Raw genomic sequence first — 20624 nt, 5'->3', positions numbered from 1 at the left:
GCCGAATGAAACAACAGTACTCCGACTGGTAACAACATTTCGGGACACAGGAAGTATTTGTGACAAATCCAGCTACATAACAGCTGAAATTACGGCCGTGCCGATTTCAAGTAGCGAATCAACTGCAATAATGGGATACAGCAGCAATAATTAAATATTGCCGTTGGTTCCGTCCTTTTGTGTTTGAAGGAGTTCATGTATCGTAGTTAGGATTAAGTTTTATATGAAACATGTACTTGTGGGGTGCCATGGTGTAACGTGTAGTCGCCTATATAAACACAAATGCACGGGCCAGTTTAAATCACCCAATAAAAAGAGACTAAAAGGAGAAACGATGATTTACTATAAATGTTAATTAAGAGTTGTTTAGAACTATTATTGGGAGAAATAGTTTTTATTTCAGCAGTTATTTTAGACTAAGAAAAAGTGATTATCTTTAATAATACCCATTCATAATGGCACCAAAGAAAGTTACTAGAGATGAAAAGCCTAAGAGGAAAATCGTAATTTCTACGATAGAGATGAAAAAGGAACTTATCACTAAGTGAGAAAGTGGTACACGTTTATCGGACCTGGCTGCTCAATATGGCATAGCTAAGTCGACCATATCGACCATACTGAAGAACAAGGAAGTCATTAAAGCGGCTAATGTGGCGAAAGGGGTAAAAACCCTTACCAGTGGAAGAAGTGGAAAAACTTTTAATGGTTTGGATCAATGAAAAACAGTTGGCTGGTGATAGTGTGTCTGAAGAGAAGTGGCACCCCAATATCGCAGTTGTGAACAGGAGTTTCAACCTGTTTAATGACAATGTAATGCAACATTTCAGAATTTTTTTAAAAAATAGACAAAAACAAATGACATTAGACAGATTTCTCTCCGAAGAAAAATCAAGTGGTGGTAATGTTAATGAACCACAACTCTCAACTAGTGGATTCCAGACGAAAGAAGAGTAATTCACCTTCCAGTGAACAGTAATATCCCTCCTACTATTATTATTGATTGATTATTATACAATATTTTTATGTACATACTATTATAAATAAAAACATTCAATTATTGAAATTAAATATACTTGTTTTATCATTATTTACCAATATGATCTTTTGAAATAGGCACTTAAAATGTTTTATTTTGGGTAAATTTTGGGGTCTGGAACGGATTAATTCAATTTACATTATCTTATGGGGAAATTTAACTCGAAAGTCGAACAACTTGAAAGTCGAACCGTCTCCTGGAACGGATTGTGTTCGAAGTTCCACTGTATTGTGTTTGTTCATGTGAATGTTCGTTTATTTTTAAATGTGATAACAGGAGCCTCAAACTCCAGGTCGTAGAACTCGGGCACGAAAGAAAGGATGAGGATGCAATACGTGATGACGAGGATCCACTCGGAAATTGTGCTCACAAGATGCAATTCCCAACCTCCATCTTCAGGATTCCACTTTTGTGGGTTATTGGTTGAACCTGTGAAAACAATATATTTTTTCCACAGTCAGTCCTATATAGAGTTGGGCAAATAGTTCGGCGTCTGAGTGACGTCACATTCTAAGAAATTTATAGCGATTATATTAGTCATTCGAAACGCATCTGACATAACTAAGAATAAATATTTTCAGCATATAATAACCAAGACTTCTGCCGCGACCTTCAAGAGCCGCTCGTAACGGTCGCTCACAGGCCATGTAGTTTGCCGATATCTATACACATGTAGAACCTAGGAGTAAATACATTTGTCTGTAGAGAGACGCCATTTTTCCCATATGGTCTTAAATTCGCGCATCGCAGTTATGTCGTTCGCAAGGGCTTTCACCGCGAATAGTAAAGGTGCACTGCACTTTTAAGAAATATAAAATTAGAAATTGTAACACGACGATATTCAACCCTCATTCAAATGTGCCGCCATTGCTGTTTCTATTATGCTTATAGGTAGGAGAGATAATGCAGCAAACATCTACTTACCGCGATATTCCGATAAGGCCAGAGTTGCTGTTACTACTGTTGAAATCGTCGTCAAAATACAAATCCCAACCAGAATCGCACGTGTCAGCAACAGGCGTTTCGAGGTTAGGCCGGGAACTTTGTAAGAAATCCATAACTAACAAGAACGTATTATTAGATGTGATTAAACATGTGTAACCCAAACGAGATTTGATTTCCTCATGACAATGAAGAATCGATGGTGGTCTTCTGGGTTGTGACGCCGTTTTAACATGTCGGAGCTACCAACGTTTAGGTCCTTGAAGATGGAGACATATTCCATCGAAACTTTGGTGCCGACCTACTAGTCGACACGACGTCACAACCCAGAAGACCGACATCAATTTTCGACCCAAATGCTAGAAAATCACTGAACGATCACGACCAGACATTACAATTATCATATTACTGTACTGTCGAAGACATTGATCAAGTTTACACTGTCGATATCAGACCACAGCCATTCATTCTGACGAGCTACAATTTCGTATTATACGCATAAGTAATTTCATTAAAAGCATACATTTAGTTACGAGTTACGGTTATGCATACAACTGAGGGTGAAATGGACAAGGGGAAACTTGGGTGTTGTTGCGAAATGCGTCTCGTGTTTTATATTCATAAGGACTGTAATCGATCCAGGGCGGTACTCCGATATTTTCTGAACGCTGGGAGTCGCCCTGACATTTCTTTTAAAGATAAAGATGTCAGATATAGGAGGTGTAGTCTAAGGGTGAGGGTGGTTGTGAACTCTTTGCTTATAATCTAGTTTTACAGAGCATGCCCCTATATAAATGTAGGAAAATTATGTGGTATAAAAATTAGCATACAATAATACAATAATACAATTCCCTAATTTGTATAATTTGTTATTTTTGTGGGATTTTGTAGTTTAATTGTGCATTCAAAAACGCAAAGCTGTCATTAAGTAACAATAGAACGACGTCATGTTTGTTTCTTTCAACCTGGAACTGTGTGCAATACCGCCCTGTCACCTTTATTTTTTGAGATTGCTTCTCTGTTCAGAAGATACCAGTAACGACCTAACACAGATAAGTAATTTAAACTAAAGATGTCTAATGAATGTACCTGTAAGCTGAAGTAAATGGTTCCAGCTCCAAAGCATAAAATGGCTCCCAGCAAGTGGACTACAATAACATTTGATTCCTGGAAGTTGGCAACAATGTCCATGCCGATACAAGAAAGAAGACCGAAGGCTGAAGTCACCTTGTTAAATCTGTGACTTATCCCGCCCTTGGATGTAATCGTTTGTTGGAAATTCTTTACTTCCAGGTATTTTATATAGACACAAATCGCAACTAAAAGAGGAAAATATAAAACATAGTTGTTTAAAAACAGCGCACACTTTCGAAGTGGGGAAAAATATTATCCTATGTTCTCAGTTTTATGAAAGGTACACGGTCCGACAATATTATTCCAAATAATACGCCTTTACAGTCCTATGTGTAAAGTTTGTAGAGTTTGATTATGATGATATCGAACGAACTAAAGTAAGACTAGCACAAAAATTGTTACGAAAACCTTCTCATTCTTGGTAAAACCACGTCTGTACGCATGTCTAAGCGCTTGTTTCTTTCAGAAGTCATCATATGTAGACTCTTGAATTTTCGTATAAACCACGTCGTAGCTTTTATACTCACTTATGAAAGCTGCAATGTTAACAAGTTGCCCAAATATGCAGCTCTCAGGTGAGTAACTTCCCGTGTCGCTTATGTACGGAAATGCAGGATCCACGTGTTCGTTTAGAACTGCTATTGTGTACCTGTTGACAGTAAAAAAAATAATTCGTTGTGCTATTGCGATTCGCTACGGCTAACAGATTGCAGTCGGAACGGAATTGCTCCAGTAGCGTCTTCATTTACGTAATGAGGAGATTCACAACAATATTATGAGTAGGATCGAATCGACAGGAAATATAAGTGACATTAACATTAATATTAGTCAACAATTACGCAGTTTTCTGTTTCTAAGAAACATTGAAAAAGATAAGTATCAAGCATGTGTTAATATCACGCATTGATTGATTTACTGATAACTGCATTGTCTCAAGCGCTACAGACTTTATAGGAGTTGAGGTTTTCACGTCTGTGAGTCTGAAGATTGCACCAACGTTTCGGAGGTCGTGCTGCCTCCGTCATCAGGGCGATAAATGAGCTATGCGAGCGGAAAGGACTAGGTTTATAGGGACTGTGTTGTACTGTCTTTATGTGTAAATTAAGAAACGTAGGCGAAGAGCCAACTGAGTACGTCTGATGTGGCTGACCAACATTGAATAAATTTAGCCGTTCCAAGAATAATCACAAATAACCGTAAACATTCACAACATACGTCAGTTTAGAATCGTCCCTTATCTAACATATGACTCCCACGTGGTATCTTCCGTTATGCTTTTCCGATCAAAGTTTTTGTATGAATTTGTCATCTCCATCATGCTACATGCCCCGTCCGAGCATTCTTGATTTGGCCAGCCTATTAATTTTAGGTGACGAGTAGAAACTGCCACATAAGACAGAAAGTATACACAAAATCGTAAGATATTTGGCATGCGTCACCCACAACTGTATTATTAGCTATCCATTGCTCTCCATTAATTATGAACATAATATTGCAAAACACATCTGAAAACTACGCCTTCGCGTAAGCATTTTTCTTCCTTTCTTAACGCTAAGAATTCTTCCAATTCTTGCAGTGACACCGTGGTCAAATTAATGTCATGACGTTCAGTCAGCCTTGTTACGACCAGCTGTGAGGATTATCGGTTGTTATCGGTAAAACGTAATGAGTATGCAGTCAGTTTATCACAACAATCAGGCCTACGTGACAGAGCAGGAATTGAGCCTCGTCATGTAAGGGTGCCATCATCACATTTATCTGGTTAAAGTAAGTAAAACTACGAAAAACCTCAGGATAACGCCTGCTGTAAGCTACGATATTTAAGGCTTTTATATTCGTGTTAAAAATCACCACGATTTTCGTGTGTTAATAAGAAAGTTTATTACTTACGTGGTTAGAAATGAAACAGGCACTATTATAAACACCATTACGGGAAGCAAGTATATCCATGTAAACGCCATGTCCTTTCTGTGAACAAATTAAATAAAATATTTATTGTCGATTGGCCCTTGCTTACACAAAATAAACGCTCCACAAACCAAAGCACCTTATCTGTGAAACTAAGAGCTGGCAAAACAATCATTTCCAGAAATTCAGATCACAGCTTTAATAAATCTGACCGTAGTTTAACATTCTTGAATGGTATTACAAATACACGAGTTGCGTTCAAGAACAGTATGGGTTCTTGCCATCCACAACAGACAAATAAAACTAATTCTACGCTGCTTATCTAGGTTTTGTGCGAATTGTAATAACTCAGATAACGCTAAAGCACTAAGAAGCAGTAAGCTCCAATAAGGAACCTACGATTGTACTCGCAGAAGACGATTATATTTCTTTGCTCTGTTAACAAAGAAACATCGTATGAAATTCTGAGCGGTGACGACGTAATAGTCAAAGTTTAAGTTACGTTTTGCACACAGGTATGCATGGTATATGCTTACTTTACGATTCTGTTTCAACAATTGAGGTTTCACGGCAAATCGCTGAATGGTGGGTGGGTAAGGACTTAAAAGGAGATGACCGTGACTTGGTTTAAGGCATGATCCCAGAATTTGCCTGGAAAAACAAATTAAACTTATAAAAAAAGGTAGCTGGTAACCAGGTCGTAATTCGAACCGGGTATGTCTAGCTCATTAATACAGTTGCAGAGCTTTGCCACAACACCTACCTGTTCGGTGTGCTTGCGTGCGAAGATCGAATTTGTTTCAACTCGAGAACGTTGGACGGATTTTCATTAAATATATGAACGGCATGCATTTGAAGGCCACTACAACCTCGTATATTTGAATTTCCTACAGTTGGCAACAACATGGTGCATGCACAAACTTGTGAGATAAGATTGGCAATGGCGCTACATGATCATTTAAGATTTTTTTAAAATGTAAGTAATAACGTGAAGCTGTATGAAATCTATAGGCCTAGTTAGCTTTCCGTTTTATGGCAGTAACTTGGAGTTTAAATGTTGTATGGTGACAGGTCTTAAACATAACTACAAATTCTGAATGAAATATTGTTGAGAAATCCATAGAGAGAAAACGATGGTGCGAATCTTTGAGGTCGTGTCTAACAAATGTAACGTAGACAGAATGTGTATTTACATACATACATCTTTATTACATTCCATGGATCCATAAGTTAATCAGATGACAATAAGATTTAGAATAAGTCATAATAATACAATACATGTTATACAAATACAAGTCATACTATTAAATAAATGTCACAAAACACAAACAAAGGGTTCGCATAAAGTAGAGATAAGTTAAAAATAAATCCACCCATTATATACAATAGATAAATTATGACTTACTTGTAAACATTAAATACGAGGGTCGCTCATTAAATAATGCCCCACATTTTTTTTCTCAGAATATATTTACTCAAGATGGCTGAAATTTAGTGACAATATAAATCAATGTTTCCTTTACACATAAGCAATGAGTTCTTCCCAAAAGGAAAATAAGTAATACTGAATTTAATAATGACAAACATAAAGTAATAAAAAAATTGTGTGGACCAGGAATTCATCCTATGATCATTTTCGCACAAGTTCCGTAGTCCACGAGCTAAATTGGATGTCATTGTTTGTTGTTATCACAATCGTCAGGTGCTGCGATTTTGTAGCCCGTTACGCCGCCGTAATTTGCCATGTCGTTATTTGTAGGCCTGTTATCTACAGTGCACGATTTGCAAAATTTCAGTTGAAATTTATTTGTTTCAATAAACAACTTTTTGTTTTATGAGTACTTTTCTTAAGAATAAAGGATTAAGAGAAATCTCGACATACATTGTATATGCTCAATGCATTGAACAGTTTGCAATTCATAAACACAAATCAAGGCCCTCTATTTGAAACTATATTATTGCTTCGATATTCAGTTTCTGATAAACAAATAAAACGTTAGAGCAGAAGAAAAATTAACATTTAGAATTTACGTTGATGTTCTTAGTGATAATGATAGTTGGCGATATGTGGTAGGCTATTAGGAACTACATGAATTAGATTGCAAAGCTCTTCAGTTTGTGTGTGTGTGTGTGAATAAGAACAGAATATAGTGTATTTAGCTTACGTTCTATAGAACCAAGACGTATACTCTCTGTATACTCTGTCTGATATGGATTGCACCTTTCAATCTTGTATTCCAGTTCACTGGTTTTAAGGAGTATTATCACAAATAATATCGTCTTCAGGATGACAGTGTACAGATAATCAACATTTTTAAGATATTGTAGGTGCGTCATATTGTGATTGATTTAAATAGTATTAAAAATATATTAAAATTGGCCGTCAATCACAATATAAGATAATTAAAAAATTAAAATATCATTTTTCGTTCCGTATCGAGTACTCGATTTACATGTGGAATATTTACGACATGTTTCGGCTATCATAGAGCCGTCATCAGGTGTTATGTTATAAACTTTTTAACTGAATTACTGATTTACATGTCGTAAATGTTCCACATGTAAATCGAGTACTCGATACGGAACGAAAAATGATATTTTAATTTTTTAATTATCTTATATTGTGATTGACGGCCAATTTTAATATATTTTTAATACTAATCAACATTTTGTAAATTGATAATTTCAGTTCACAGAAATAAGTGGCTGTGAAATAAGTGCTGATAAAATGCATAAATTAAGTTCATTTATCTTCAGCAATTTGACCCTTTGCGCAAATGATGACAATAGATGCATTAATATGAATTACAAATAGTATTGTGCATCTCCGCTACATCTTCTGTGGCCTCACTTTTATGCTCCGTTCCACATATCCAGTACAATGGACGGCCATTTTCTGTGCACTGATCTCACCGAAGAACGAGCGATTAGTTGTCACCATTTTGCTTATCTGCACGTGATGGACACACGGAAACACAGATGACCACGAAAATATTGTAGATGTAGCACCTATTGCATGTAATTATTTTTTTTGATAAGTAGAAACGTGATTAAACTATCTTGTATTTTTAACACTGCGCTTGCAAGATATTATGGCTGCGTCATTAAAATCAGAGGTAAAAGAAATAAATAGTTGGTTGAAAGTAACCTAAATTGCACAGAGGTATTTGTATGGTATATATTTTCACCAGGTGCAAATAATTCTACAGTACTTGGTACAATAGCGTAGTAGAATAATTTCTTTTTTAAGAATCGAGGGCACACCGTCATAACCATGTATATTTTTCACTTTAGTACCTTCCCCGTTTGAATGTTCGGATCCTCCGGGTGGTTTCTTCCTTTCAGACTTTCTGTCTTAAGTCATATTTGCATTCCTTACTTCATACGTGCCGCATGTCTCACTCATCTCATTATTTATGATTTATTTGCTGTAACAATATTTTGAAATTTCCCATATTGTTCTCAGTTTTGTCATTTCTTTCTTGTGGTTGCAAACATTTTCAGAATTTCTGACATCTGCAGTCTTACTTTCACAGGTAGAGAAGCCAAGTTTCACATTAGGCATGGCCCTGTAGCTTGGAGATTGATCAAGGGTATTTGCTGTCCTATAATATAGAAATGGCTGATCATGAAATGTTTATCGACATGTTAAGTAATTTATGTATTTTCAGGAACATCCAAGGAATTTGATTCCTGAGTTATGTCGTCTTTTCTATAATCTTGGATGGGTAACAGGAACAGGTGGAGGAATAAGCATAAAATCTGAGTAAGTTGTGCAAATATTTTTTTCCAACTTTTAAGCATTGGCTGATTTATTACGTTTGTAAAGTTAAGAGTTAGCGATGGGAAGCTGGAGTAGTTCAGGTGGCTGAGCTGAAGGGTAGATGATCAGGGGTTAATTCCTAACTGAGGCAGAGACTTTTCTTTTCAGACTGGCTTGGGGGCCAACACAAGCTTATAACTAGTGGATATTGGGGGTTATCCCAGGTGTAAGGTGATCAGGATGTGAAACTAGCCACTCTGTTCCATCTAGTGATGGTAATGCATGGAGCTATACCTCCAGTCCACATACATCTTCATAGTTTGGTGCTCAGAAAGAAAGGAACTGAATTTATTTACATTTGATAGATCCTTTATAGGCATAAGCCAAAGATACATAGCATAAATACAATACTTATTTCTAGTAGAAATATAAATACCTAGTTATAACAGCTATTTACATGTAAGATTTGAGGTTTTCACAGAGGTGAGTATGAAGATTTTTGTCTTCTGGGTTGTTGCGATGTGTAGTCTGGTCGATGTTAACCAACGTTTCAGAGGTCATACTGATGACGGAGGCAGTATGACCTCTGAAACGTTGGTTAACATCGACCAGACTACACATCACAACAACCCAGAAGACAGAAATCTTCAGCTATTTACATATTTTTGGAACTACAATATTACAGCAAAATAATTATGATGAGAAACCATCTCCATTATTACTTACATGTATTTATAATAGTTGAGACTTTTTGGGTGATGTAAATTCTTCTACTGAGTAGAAGGAGTGAGATAGAAGATACTCTTTTAATGCTGGGTTAAATATTTTTATATCATGATTTAAACTTTTGATAGTAGGTGGAAGATTATTGAATAACTTAATTCCATTATAGTAAACTCCTTTTTTATATTTACTGAGGTTAGAATTTGGCACATGAAGATTGTATCTGTATGTTGTTCTTATATTGTAGATATCTGAATTTGTTTGAAAATTTTCCATGTTATGCACTACAAATGATAATAGTGAGAGCAAGAATTCACTAGGTAGTGGAAGAATATTAAACTTCTTAAATAATTCCCTACAAGAGGCTCTTCTTTTAGTGCTTGCCATTATTCTAATGATCCTCTTTTGAATGTAAAATAGGTTTTTACTGTCCGTTGAATTTCCCCAGAAAATTATTCCATATGACATGATGAAATGGAAGTACAGGTGGCCTATGATAGAACTTCAAGGACTGATATCATCTTCATCAAAACTATGTTTGGTAATTTTAATGCATTCTGTTTGATAATATATATCCTTTGGCAGAGACAAAATTTATATTGCTCCATCTGGTGTTCAGAAGGAGCGCATATTACCAGAAGATCTGTTTGTACAGGACATTGAGGGACAGGATTTGGAACTGCCTCCACCAGAGAAGCAGTTGAAGAAGAGTCAGTGCACACCACTGTTTATGTGTGCTTACAAAGGTAGGAAATAATAGTAATCCATTTATGTATGTCATCATAGTTTTTCTATGAAAATAAGTAAGAAAACCTGTAACAGGCTCTATTTTAACAGGCGTCCACAATCTAAACCACTGATTTGGAACAAATTAATATTGTGTGCCCATCACTGAAACTATACGGATGTCAGCACTGAGAAGAGCAGCTCGTTTAAAGTTTTGTTTAGTATTTCTTAGATGGTTCTTCAGATGAAAATGAAGCAATTATTGTTGAACACTAGTTGTATGCAGTTCAAACATTTATAGCAATGGCATGTTATAATGTTATAATGTGTAGAATTGTTTCTTTAGACTTTGTTGATCACCTAAAATTATAAAATCACAATATTTTCAAACTAGATTCTGACCTTTGTATCAACACTTTTACCCTCAGTTGAGCATGCTTATTCAGAATAGTAATATCTCATCACCAACCTTTTAATGTTATATATGATAAAATTTTACCCAGAATTCTAATCACAGCATGACAATAAATCATCTTACCTGTTTCCTATCAGGTAGCCTTCTCAAGGTACTCTGTGTACTGTGGAGGTAGGAAATATGAAATGACTATTCAGAAAGAAAGAAAAAATCATAAATCTCCATCATTTTATAAGAAACAAAATTCGAGGTCAGATTTTCACCACCCTTAGATGATATCGTGCCTATTAACTTCTGATATGATTTTTTTATGTGTGAATAAGCTTGCCCCTAAATTATCATTATATCATTTTCATTTTCACAAGAGAATATATGATTAATTATATGCTGGTTCTGTGCCACATATGTTCTTTCTGACTTCCAGTACTCCCACTAGACTAACTTGTAGTTTGCTATATCTGTTTTTGCTATTCTAAGTTAAAAATTTTGAATATCGAATCCTGTACCTAAATTCAAAACAGTAACAGCAGTTGTAGATTATCTCATAAATTCTGTTCACATGCTAGGTCTCACTTTTCTTACAGCCCGTAAAGCTGGTGCAGTAATTCACACTCATTCCAAAGCAGCTGTCATGGCAACATTGCTGTATCCTGGGAAGGAATTCAAAGTTACCCATTTGGAGATGATAAAGGTATGTTGGGAGATTAAGTGTTTTAGATGTCTTGCCAATGAAAATGGATAGCTAGGATGTCTTGGCAGACCATGTGTAATGATGGATTTTGAAAAATACTGCTATGAAACTTTTATAAGGGCCATTTCTTTTTCAGCAGATTGTAAAATAATTCCATGGCAACTATGCGAAGTCCGTATTTCTGTGATTGTACACTGTCAGTAACTTTGACTTGCTATGTTTTGAAGGGAATACGCAATCAGAAACTTGGCCGAAACTACAATTATGATGAAGAACTTGTGGTTCCTATAATTGAAAATACCCCATTGGAAGCAGATCTGAAAGATAGGATGTCTGAAGTATTAGAAGAATACCCACAGACAACAGCTGTTCTTGTCCGACGGCACGGTGTATATGTCTGGGGTGACACTTGGCAACAGGCCAAGACCATGTAAGGTTACATCATAGTCCTGCAGTATATTTAACATAAACCTACAATCCATGTTTCATTTGAGACAGCTAGTTATCATTATTACATGTATTACATATTTACTATGCATTTTAATGTCAGTACATACAGCTTCAGATTTTATTTATGCAAGTTTATCAAAGTCTTACCCCAAAGTCCATTCTGAAGGTGAAAATAATTTTTTCTTACTTCTACATATTCTGCTACAGTGTTGTTAGAGTATGTAATAAGAAAAGAAATAATAAGTATCTTTTACATTTTTCTGGTTATGGTCCCATATAATGATGGTCCAGCCATCACCAATAACTGAAGAACGAGTAAGCTTCAAATTAAATAGTCTTCAGCTTGTACTTGTAATCAAGAATGATTTGACATTGAAAACATAAACAAGGATTTGAAAGAATATATAAAAAAATTAGCAATTTGAATTCGTGTTTAATTCTTGTTTAGAACTGCAAAATTGTGGGTATAGACACACAAGAATTGAAGAACATGTGTTTATGCCCAAAGTATTTCTGGTGTATTTGTTTCCTTACAGGACTGAGTGTTATGATTACTTGTTTGATGTAGCAGTAAAATTGAAGCTTTATGGCTTGAATCCACAAGAGACACCAGAACAATATGAACTGAAAATTCAGAAAGAAGATGCCTTGCTGAATAATGGAAGATAAGATGTATTCTGGCTGCATTAACATTAAAAGTGTGGATGAATATGCAGAATTAACAATGAATATATAAAGTATATTTTATGGAAAGTAGACCATTCTAAACTCTTCTAATCACAATTTGATTAAATAAAGATACATTTCATTTTACATTCAGTGTAATCCTTGACCCTTGTGTGAAGTAATGCTTTTTCCTATGAATGAAATCCTGTCATTCCTTTGTGTGTAACAGTTTTAATTTAAAGCAATTAATGGTTTTTATTCTGCAATTTTTTTATGAAAACTTTCTTGGTGTCCTTGTACTTATAATTTCTTGTAGTAATTTTTAGATTTTCATTTCCCTTTTGAACTAGTGAAGAAGGTTAAAAATGTGTGTATTTTTACTTCCATGCCCCATACATCTTCATGGTGTAATGCTTGAACTCATGGCCTTTCCTTCAATATTTCAGTAGTTTTTTTCAAAGTTAAGGGTATAGAGTTATTTTTGGTGCATGACATTGTACTCTTGATGTGGGTTAAAAAATGAGAAAGCTAATTGCTTCCTTGCAGTTGTGTAAGTTTGTGTATATGACTAGTTTTTACATCTTGTTCACAATGTGAATATATCATGTTAAAGTCACTTGTTATGGAACCATCATGTTCTGGTCCCATGAATTTTGTAACTGAATAGAGATTATAGCCATTTCGGTCCATTTAGGCCCTGTGGGCTATGAGGCCGCCTTTGCCATTTTGGCTATTTAGGCCCATCCGGGCCTTGGGAACAAAAAATCTAACCCAACCTTTTTCAACCCACTAACCTAACGTAACCGAACTCAACTTAACCCAACCTAATCAACATTTCAGGCCATTTAGTCCCTTTGGGCCCATTGAGATCATAGTGCCACTTAAGCCCATCGGGGCCTGTAGGATAAGAGGGGGAAGCTGAAAGCACTCCAAAGTGCAGAACTGGCTCCTTAGCCATAGAGAGGGCAACTGTTGTAAGGGAGGAAACCCTGACAGAAAACACCGGGCAGATGGCGCTCCTAGATGTAGAGAAATCAATGCCCGCTAATATAAAATCGTGCAGGTTTGGACGCTGCAAGGTGGAAGCCTGCCACCAAAATATACGTACGCAGCCCTCTTTAGGCCGCCAGGTGAGAATTAAATTACTGAAAAAGAAAAGACATGAAAGAAAAATACATAAAAGGCTCAATGGATCGAAGTATTTGCTTCGGAACGGGGAATCAGTACACAAACCCTGGAAAGGAAGAAGCATCGTTATGAAATAACGCATCAACCTTGACTTATTTGTCATCTTCTTCCACAGATTCACTAAGGAGAGTAAATTATCGGAGCTGTCGAGCATGGTGTTTTATTTAATGGAAAACTTCCTAATGTGGATACTAAGGAGGTGGGGGATTTCCGGTAAGTAGTGTTCTGTGTCTTAGGCTATGGAGTGGGTTAGTGAAGCGCGATAGTAATCACTTGCTGCAGAACGTGCGAGATACGTATGTTTACATTTCATAATGTAGGCGCTGCATTACAATTTTAAACAGCTTTACAAAAAAGTAAGTACAGTAGCCGCTAACGTTACGACACTGAAGATGTTTGACTGTGTGTTTGGCATTGAGAGGTTATACTCAGGTTCCAGCATGACTCATATGTTTTCTTTTAGATTGGAAGTTCATCGACAGATTCGATTTCGGAGTAGAAATGACCCGTGCTTATATTGTTGTGTGTATTTTATGGATATACTAAATATGTAATTTCATCTGAGATTTAAGATTCTTACGGTGAAGAATGTCAATTGTCTTCTGGGTTTTGACACCGTATAATGTTAGAGGTTATTAATTTTTCGGGGAATGTTTCACCTCCATTTTCAGAGTACAGTGTTTAATTTTGAAACTTGGGTCATTCCGTGTCAAATTAACAAACCAGTACAGTTCGGATATCAGTTAAATTTAATAAACTTGTACACTCTGTTTCTGTTGAGTAAAAATGCCAGAATTAGATTTCTACGTGTAGTTTTCTTTAGTAGGCATTTCAAAAATTTTAAAAATTTTATTAATTTTTTAAAAATTAATTTTTGTCATAATGCAGCTTGTAAAAAATTTCCCCCAATTCTGGCCCTGTTTGAGCTAGAGAGTTCATTTTGAGCTCATTTAAAAATCAATGAAATGCTGGTTCCAGTGAAATGTTATATACTGAGGTGTGATGTAGATTGGTGTAAGGGTCACAAACGTTGACATAAGACCTTGAATTTCAAAAAGTACGGACCTTTAATTTTTATATAATTTTTGTGCCATTTGATATCCTAGCAATGTTACAGTTTTCAAACGGGTACTGCCATGTGACCAGGAGTTATATATTTTATGTGTCATACTGTAATGTCATTTGCTCCTTCCAGACTTTGATGCAAGTCTAGACTTGATTGAACTGGCACTTTTGTTTTGCCATTTTTATTATGTCTTTGTTTTCCTGTAAAGGTAGAGAATTAATCCTGATTCAGAACAGGCTATAACAGTTGAAGAAGTTTAATTTTTTTATGAAAGAGTTATCATTCTGTGCTGAATATCTGTTCCATTTTCTACTGTTTCCACATTTTGACAGAGCAAAGCTGATACTGAATTGTATGTGTTTCAGATTTTACATAGCAAATTCATTATCTTTTGAGCAACAGACACAAAGATGGACACTGTAAGGAGAATGAAACTACAGACCTTGCGAGAGAAGATTGTGCAAGATGTAGATGTGGACTACATTTTTGATTATCTTATTTCTAAAGGCGTCCTTTCTGAGGATGAAATGGAACGTGTAAAAGGAGAGGTAAATCTAAAAATACCATGTGTTTAAACATGCTTGGTATTTTACACTTCTGTGGAAAAGTACATACATGCATGCTTACATTTATGTAAATATTGGCTTTTTTTTAAGTGACAGCATTTGAATAGCCAAGAATGAGATTAAGATAGAGGAAATATTTCAGATATAAAGATTTTAATGATTTTACCATGTTTTGAAAATGGGCACTTCACTTTCAGAAAACTCGTAAAGATAAAGCACGCCACTTATTGGACCTTTTACCTAAGAAGAATATCGAAGCATTTGAACACTTTGTTGAAGCTCTTAAGGTTTCCTACCCATGGCTCAGTCAACAGTTAGAGGCAGACAGTCCACAGTCATACCAAATTGAAGAGAAAAGTTTCTTTGACACTTTGCTGTTAGGAGGTTTGCCCCAGTCACCTCCACATAATGTTGAGAGAATTGAAAAGGTGAAGTATATTGTACATAAACTGGTAAGTTAATAGGATTGTTATATACAGTAGCAGATGTTATGGCTTGTGCATGTGATATTAATGTAGTACAATGAAGTTTCAATTTTGAGATCAATCATAAACCTCCAAGAGAGGTAAAAATGCAGACCCTGCAAATGCAGGACAATGCGAATGAAGAAAAAAATGAAGTTTCAGTTTTACAAAGGGAATTGGGTAGGTGTTGTGTTTAACATGTATGGGAAAGATATAAATGAATACAACATTTTGGTTTATAAAATATGAAGGGTAGAAACCAAATGGAAGACCTAAGTGTAGATATTAAGATGACACTTTAAGAAATACGGTGTGAGATTATGAATTGAATTTATTTAGCTCATGATAGGCTCCAGTGAATCTGTTAATGAACCTTCTGGTTACATAAAAGGCAGGGAATTTCTTGACTGAGAAGTACTCTGCTCCATGAAGTTTGTTATATAATTTTTTACTTATAAATGTGTGGTTACAGTTGGAATATACATGTGCTACTGTTTATCCCCCTTCTCTCTCTCTCCTCCTATTCCTACTTTCTAGCAGCCTTCTCATGGTTTGCATTCTGTAGTAAATAAGGCAGTAAAAATTACAAATTTAAGAATCTCAGAGAGAACATCAGTGGATGAGATACTCTCCTACATAGCCAAACAGGGTTGTTGATTTTAATTAAATGCAGAAGTAAAACAGAATAAGATAAGTAAAGTCAGAACTTGGTTGGAAAAGTTCTACAGCATACTTTACTTCTAGTGTTGCTGTAGAAACTTGGCATAGCAGGTACATATTTTGTTAGAGACTCAAATGATGATACAGACCTCTGCCAAGAGTCTGTTGTTTATGTGAACTGTGTCAAGCTTTTAAAGTGTCTGAAACAATTTTGTTTCTGTGTTTTGCTTCCACCACAGGATTAGGTTGCAAGTAGTAAGTATGATGTGAATTAATCTATATTGCATGGTATTTTATTTTATTGATATTCTTTGTGAGAACATTGCGTTTACGTTTGCAGTGTATATGTAGAATAATACTAAACAAGTTTCGGGATACACAGTACAGTCTTTTCTAATAGTAATTATGAACTAATACTTTGGTGTTATATTCACAGACAGTGGTATTTCATGAGTAGTGTGCCCTTGTGTGGGGGAAATGATTGGACCTCAATACTGCACATCTTTCTGACACTCTGTTTAGTAAGTCAGTAATTTTGTAGGAAAATGTCACTTTTTTGTGTCTCATATATAACTGTATTAACAAATCATCCAAAGAATCTGTCCGAGTCTGATGGCCAGTCTAACATTTTGTAATATGAAGCAAACTACTTTCTGGACATTATCCATTGTCCCAGATTTAATAAAACACGACGTTTCGAAGATAGGGACTAGCTCTATCGATTGGGCCCAACAGAGTGGGTTTTACCTGAAGACAGAAATAGATTCCAATCTCCAAAATGCCAGAGCCAAAGAAATGTTCTAATAGACATTCTGTTTGAGACTCTTATTTTGTGAAGTTTACTGAAAATCTTTGCATACTGAATTCTTTCTTTTTATGTATTATAGTTAGAGTTCTTCCATGGTGGTCTTCAGTGTTTGTGTGTTCCTGTTCAGTTTGTTGTCTCAAGATTATTGTGTGTTCTTCACATCCTAGCATGAGTGAAGAACACCTTATGGTCTGGTTCATGTCTGTCAGTGTGTTGCATTTTTTATAGGATGTTGGCAACCTACATGACTAGGGTTCATTCTTTCTCAGAAGTAATTTTTACAAGCTTCAGCTTCCTGCTTTTGAAAATAAAAATCCTTTGAATCCTGTAATGTAAAATATGTAAATGTGTATATTTTTATTGACAGATAAAAGAAGTGCGGCAGCATTTGCAGTCTCTCAAGAGGGGGCGTTATGTTGTACTTCATGGGATGACAGGTTCAGGAAAATCATGTCTTGCTGCTGCAGCACTTGATAACAAACAGCTTATTATTGAGAAATTTAAAGTAAGAAGTACAAATCACTCAAGTCATAATATCTATATTAATTATTTTTACATAGGGTGTGTGGTTGGATGCTGTTTATCACTTAGGCCCAGGGTAGTCCATGTCAGATTTGTGTTGTACATAATGGCACTGAAGATGGCTTTCTTATGGGTGGTTGTGCTGACTTACTGACTTTTCAGAGGGCTTGCTGCTTCCATCATCATCCACCCAGTGGTGGAAGCTGCAGGCACATTTGAAATGTTGGTACACTTCTTCTAGACTACATGGCACAACAACCTAGAAACAGCAATTTTTGTACCCACCACTGTGAGAACCTGAAATCTCCGAGTGGCACTGTGTCAGGTTTTCCAATGCATTAGTTTTACCTCACCAGTATTCCATATGCATCTGTCATCACAGGATGTGGTACAGTAGGCATATTTTATGCCACAGTACTGATGACTTAATTTCTCCCTATTCATGTTATGTATAGAAATTTTTTTCTCCCATTATTCTCCTTCCCTGTATTTGCATCTTGTTGCTGAGTGACTGTAACCTGTCTTTATAGTCCAAAAGGTGATCTGTCCACCACTGTTTTGTTGCTTGGCAATTGTTTAATGCATTGTATGCTTCTTGTTACAACTCTTTTGTTCCAAATTTTGTTTTTTAACTGAACTGTATTTGGTGTTGCTATCCCTGTTCTGATATTTGGTTCTTTTTGTGTGTTCTTGATGCAGGTGTGTATGGTGAATATGTTTCAGGGTGCTGTCTACTGGATTGGTGTCGGTGATATCAGTTCAAACAGTTCAGCTGACCTTGTGTGCCATATGACAGATCTGATGGAGAAATTAAGTCACCATCCTGAGGTTGATTTAGAGAGCCAGGTTCAGTCAAGTACAAGTATTAATGGAGCAAGGGAAAGTTTACGGCGATATTTTACAAGTCATTCTCTACGTGAAGGACTTCTTGTACTTGATGATGTTTCTTCTCCTGAAGTCATTGCAGCATTTGATATAGGATGCAAGATCTTAGTGACAACAAAAGATAGGAAGGTCATGAATAATGTTGAAGGAAGACATGATCTGGTTAAGGTATTGAGATGTCTTTATGCATTTTGATAAAGAAACAACTGCTGTATGTCACACATGAAATGCTATTACCTCATTTGACTTCTAAATTATTTGGTTGGTTCTGATGTAATTTATTTTTCTTAACCAGTAATAAATTTTATCAAGCAAATTGAATTTGGAATCACTTCAGTAGCCAGTAGTCTGTATGTGAAGGTTAAAATTTGTTGTCACCGGCTATTTTATTTTGATAAAATTTAAGGTGTCAAGGAAATAAGATTTTGAACCACATTTGTGTGTCAGGATTAGTAACACACAAAAATAGCTGCTGCGTATGTACCTAGTGGAGTAGAAAAATGTGAATAAGTGGTATATGAACCTGGTCAATGTCACAGTTCGATATTCCCATGTCATATAGTAAAAATATAGGGCACAACATTGACCATTTAAAATTTGGGATAGATATAATTGAAGGTTTGTTTTGAGTATTCCATGCCAAGTTGTCATGTTAATGACAGCAGCCTAAGGGTCTACAGACTGGCATTCTCCTACAAGAACACCTACAGAAAGGAATTCAAGCGGAGAAGGTTGAGTTTTCTGTGGCAAGCATGACAAAGGAGAGAGACTATATAGTGTTAAGAATTTGATGTTGCCCGGTGCATGGATGGTGTTTCAAGGCTTACCATACAATGAATAATTTGTGAAGTAACATAGAATGTGTATTTATAGCAGAGTTTAGAGGGAACTCATATTTTTATTTTATGTAAATTTAATAAAAAGCATGGACATTGTGTCAGTTCAAAATTCATGTAATTTGTACCCTTGCTTGAGGAAAATTTATATACACCGTATCCTACAGCCTGATGTTTAAATGCCCATGCTTTAAAGGATGAAGGAAAGCATTTTCTGTGGGCTGAGACTCTTATAAATAGGTAGTAAGGGAAACTTTACTTCCTTCACAGATTAGTGAGGGCTTTATGGAGCACGAGTCATTGTGTTTAATAGCAAAATGTGTTGGAGTTGAAGTGTCTCAGCTGCCTTCCCAAGCCAAGAACATTCATCGGTTATGTAAAGGTAATATTATGATTTCAGGGTCTGACAATGGTGAGTATGAAGATTGTTGTCTTCTGGGTTGTTGCACATTGTAGTCAGGTAGAAGTTAAACTTTTTAGAGGTGCTTGCTGCCTCTGAAGCATCAGTGAAGTTCTGCCAGACTACATGGTGCATTAACCTAAAAGAAGACAGCCATCTGTGTAATATGACATGTTAAAAAGGATTAGGGGAAAGCATTGGTGACAGACATATTGTCGATAACATTTATCATACTTAAGAAGGAAATGAGTAAGTAAAGAGTCTTAAAAATCTTTTAATATTTCATAAGACAATGCTCAAATAAATCATGGTAAGATAACTTATGTGAGAAAGTGAGCAAGGCACAGAAATTCTTTTGAAAGTATGATACTAGACGCTCTGCCTACGGAGAACAGGCTCTTAAAATTTATATGAGAATGTTATTAAAATTATATAAAAATGTTACTGTAACATTGTAAATCATTACAGACAGTTCTTGAATAATATGCCTTCTTTAGTATATGACATAAGTATTGAAATGCTGCTGACAGTTCTGTAATATAGCAGCCTGCTCTGTATAATATTAACAGTATGCAATTAAGAATTGTTTGATATGAAATTATTGAATAGCAGAAGTGAAATTGTTGCAGTTTAAAAAATTCAAAGACAGGACATTGATTAATATTACACTTCTTCTCTTGCCAGGTGAAAACTTAGTATGTACCGGGTCTTCAATTTATGCAGTAACGGCCATGCTTGCATTGCGTGCTCGGCCGGGTGCACTGTTGGTGTGGGA

The 20624-nt window shown here is 35.8% G+C and overlaps 3 protein-coding genes across 9 annotated transcripts in view; 2 read left to right on the top strand and 1 right to left on the bottom strand.

Annotated features, from left to right (window-relative positions):
- Positions 1–1140: 1140 nt before the first annotated feature.
- Positions 1141–7298, bottom strand: LOC110838246 (DNA damage-regulated autophagy modulator protein 2). 4 transcript variants are annotated; one of them, XM_022081305.2, is made up of 6 exons: positions 7186–7298; positions 5003–5080; positions 3640–3761; positions 3068–3297; positions 1961–2096; positions 1141–1465 (listed from the first exon to the last, which is right to left on the bottom strand). In XM_022081305.2, the coding sequence occupies exons 2-6, from the start codon at positions 5071–5073 to the stop codon at positions 1275–1277; spliced, it is 750 nt and encodes a 249-aa protein (XP_021936997.1). In that variant the 5' UTR covers positions 5074–5080; positions 7186–7298; the 3' UTR covers positions 1141–1274. The 4 variants fall into 4 exon arrangements, with proteins under 4 accessions (XP_021936997.1, XP_021936977.2, XP_021936987.1 ...); XM_022081285.2 differs by lacking the exon at positions 7186–7298 and adding an exon at positions 5784–5877; XM_022081295.2 differs by lacking the exon at positions 7186–7298 and adding an exon at positions 5233–5364.
- Positions 7299–7885: 587 nt separating this feature from the next.
- LOC110838234 (putative methylthioribulose-1-phosphate dehydratase) lies at positions 7886–12601 on the top strand. Of its 2 annotated transcripts, XM_022081267.2 has the most exons (6): positions 7886–8136; positions 8692–8786; positions 10092–10252; positions 11232–11338; positions 11566–11768; positions 12325–12601. In XM_022081267.2, the coding sequence occupies exons 1-6, from the start codon at positions 8113–8115 to the stop codon at positions 12455–12457; spliced, it is 723 nt and encodes a 240-aa protein (XP_021936959.1). In that variant the 5' UTR covers positions 7886–8112; the 3' UTR covers positions 12458–12601. The 2 variants fall into 2 exon arrangements, with proteins under 2 accessions (XP_021936959.1, XP_087196438.1); XM_087340312.1 differs by lacking the exons at positions 7886–8136; positions 8692–8786 and adding an exon at positions 9876–10047 and having other exon boundaries at positions 10162–10252.
- A 1260-nt stretch (positions 12602–13861) lies between these two features.
- The window catches only part of LOC110839034 (apoptotic protease-activating factor 1), a 29924-nt gene continuing 23161 nt past the window's right edge, over positions 13862–20624 (top strand). For all 3 annotated transcript variants that reach the window (XR_015532541.1, XM_087340290.1, XM_087340291.1), the window contains exons 1-6: positions 13862–13998; positions 15074–15256; positions 15472–15702; positions 17574–17711; positions 18452–18781; positions 19720–19831. Coding sequence is in view for 2 of the 3 variants with exons in the window: in XM_087340290.1 (XP_087196416.1) it covers positions 15119–15256; positions 15472–15702; positions 17574–17711; positions 18452–18781; positions 19720–19831 (949 nt within the window). In the remaining variant the exon portion in view is untranslated. The remainder of the gene's footprint in view (positions 13999–15073; positions 15257–15471; positions 15703–17573; positions 17712–18451; positions 18782–19719; positions 19832–20624) is intronic.

Source organism: Zootermopsis nevadensis, unplaced genomic scaffold (assembly GCF_977971745.1).
Source record: "Zootermopsis nevadensis isolate Lab colony 2312 unplaced genomic scaffold, Znev_1.0 Znev_ptg000061l, whole genome shotgun sequence".
NCBI lineage: Eukaryota > Metazoa > Arthropoda > Insecta > Blattodea > Termopsidae > Zootermopsis > Zootermopsis nevadensis.
The sequence above is the reverse complement of the archived record's forward strand: the minus strand, read 5'-3'. Positions and strand labels throughout refer to the sequence as shown.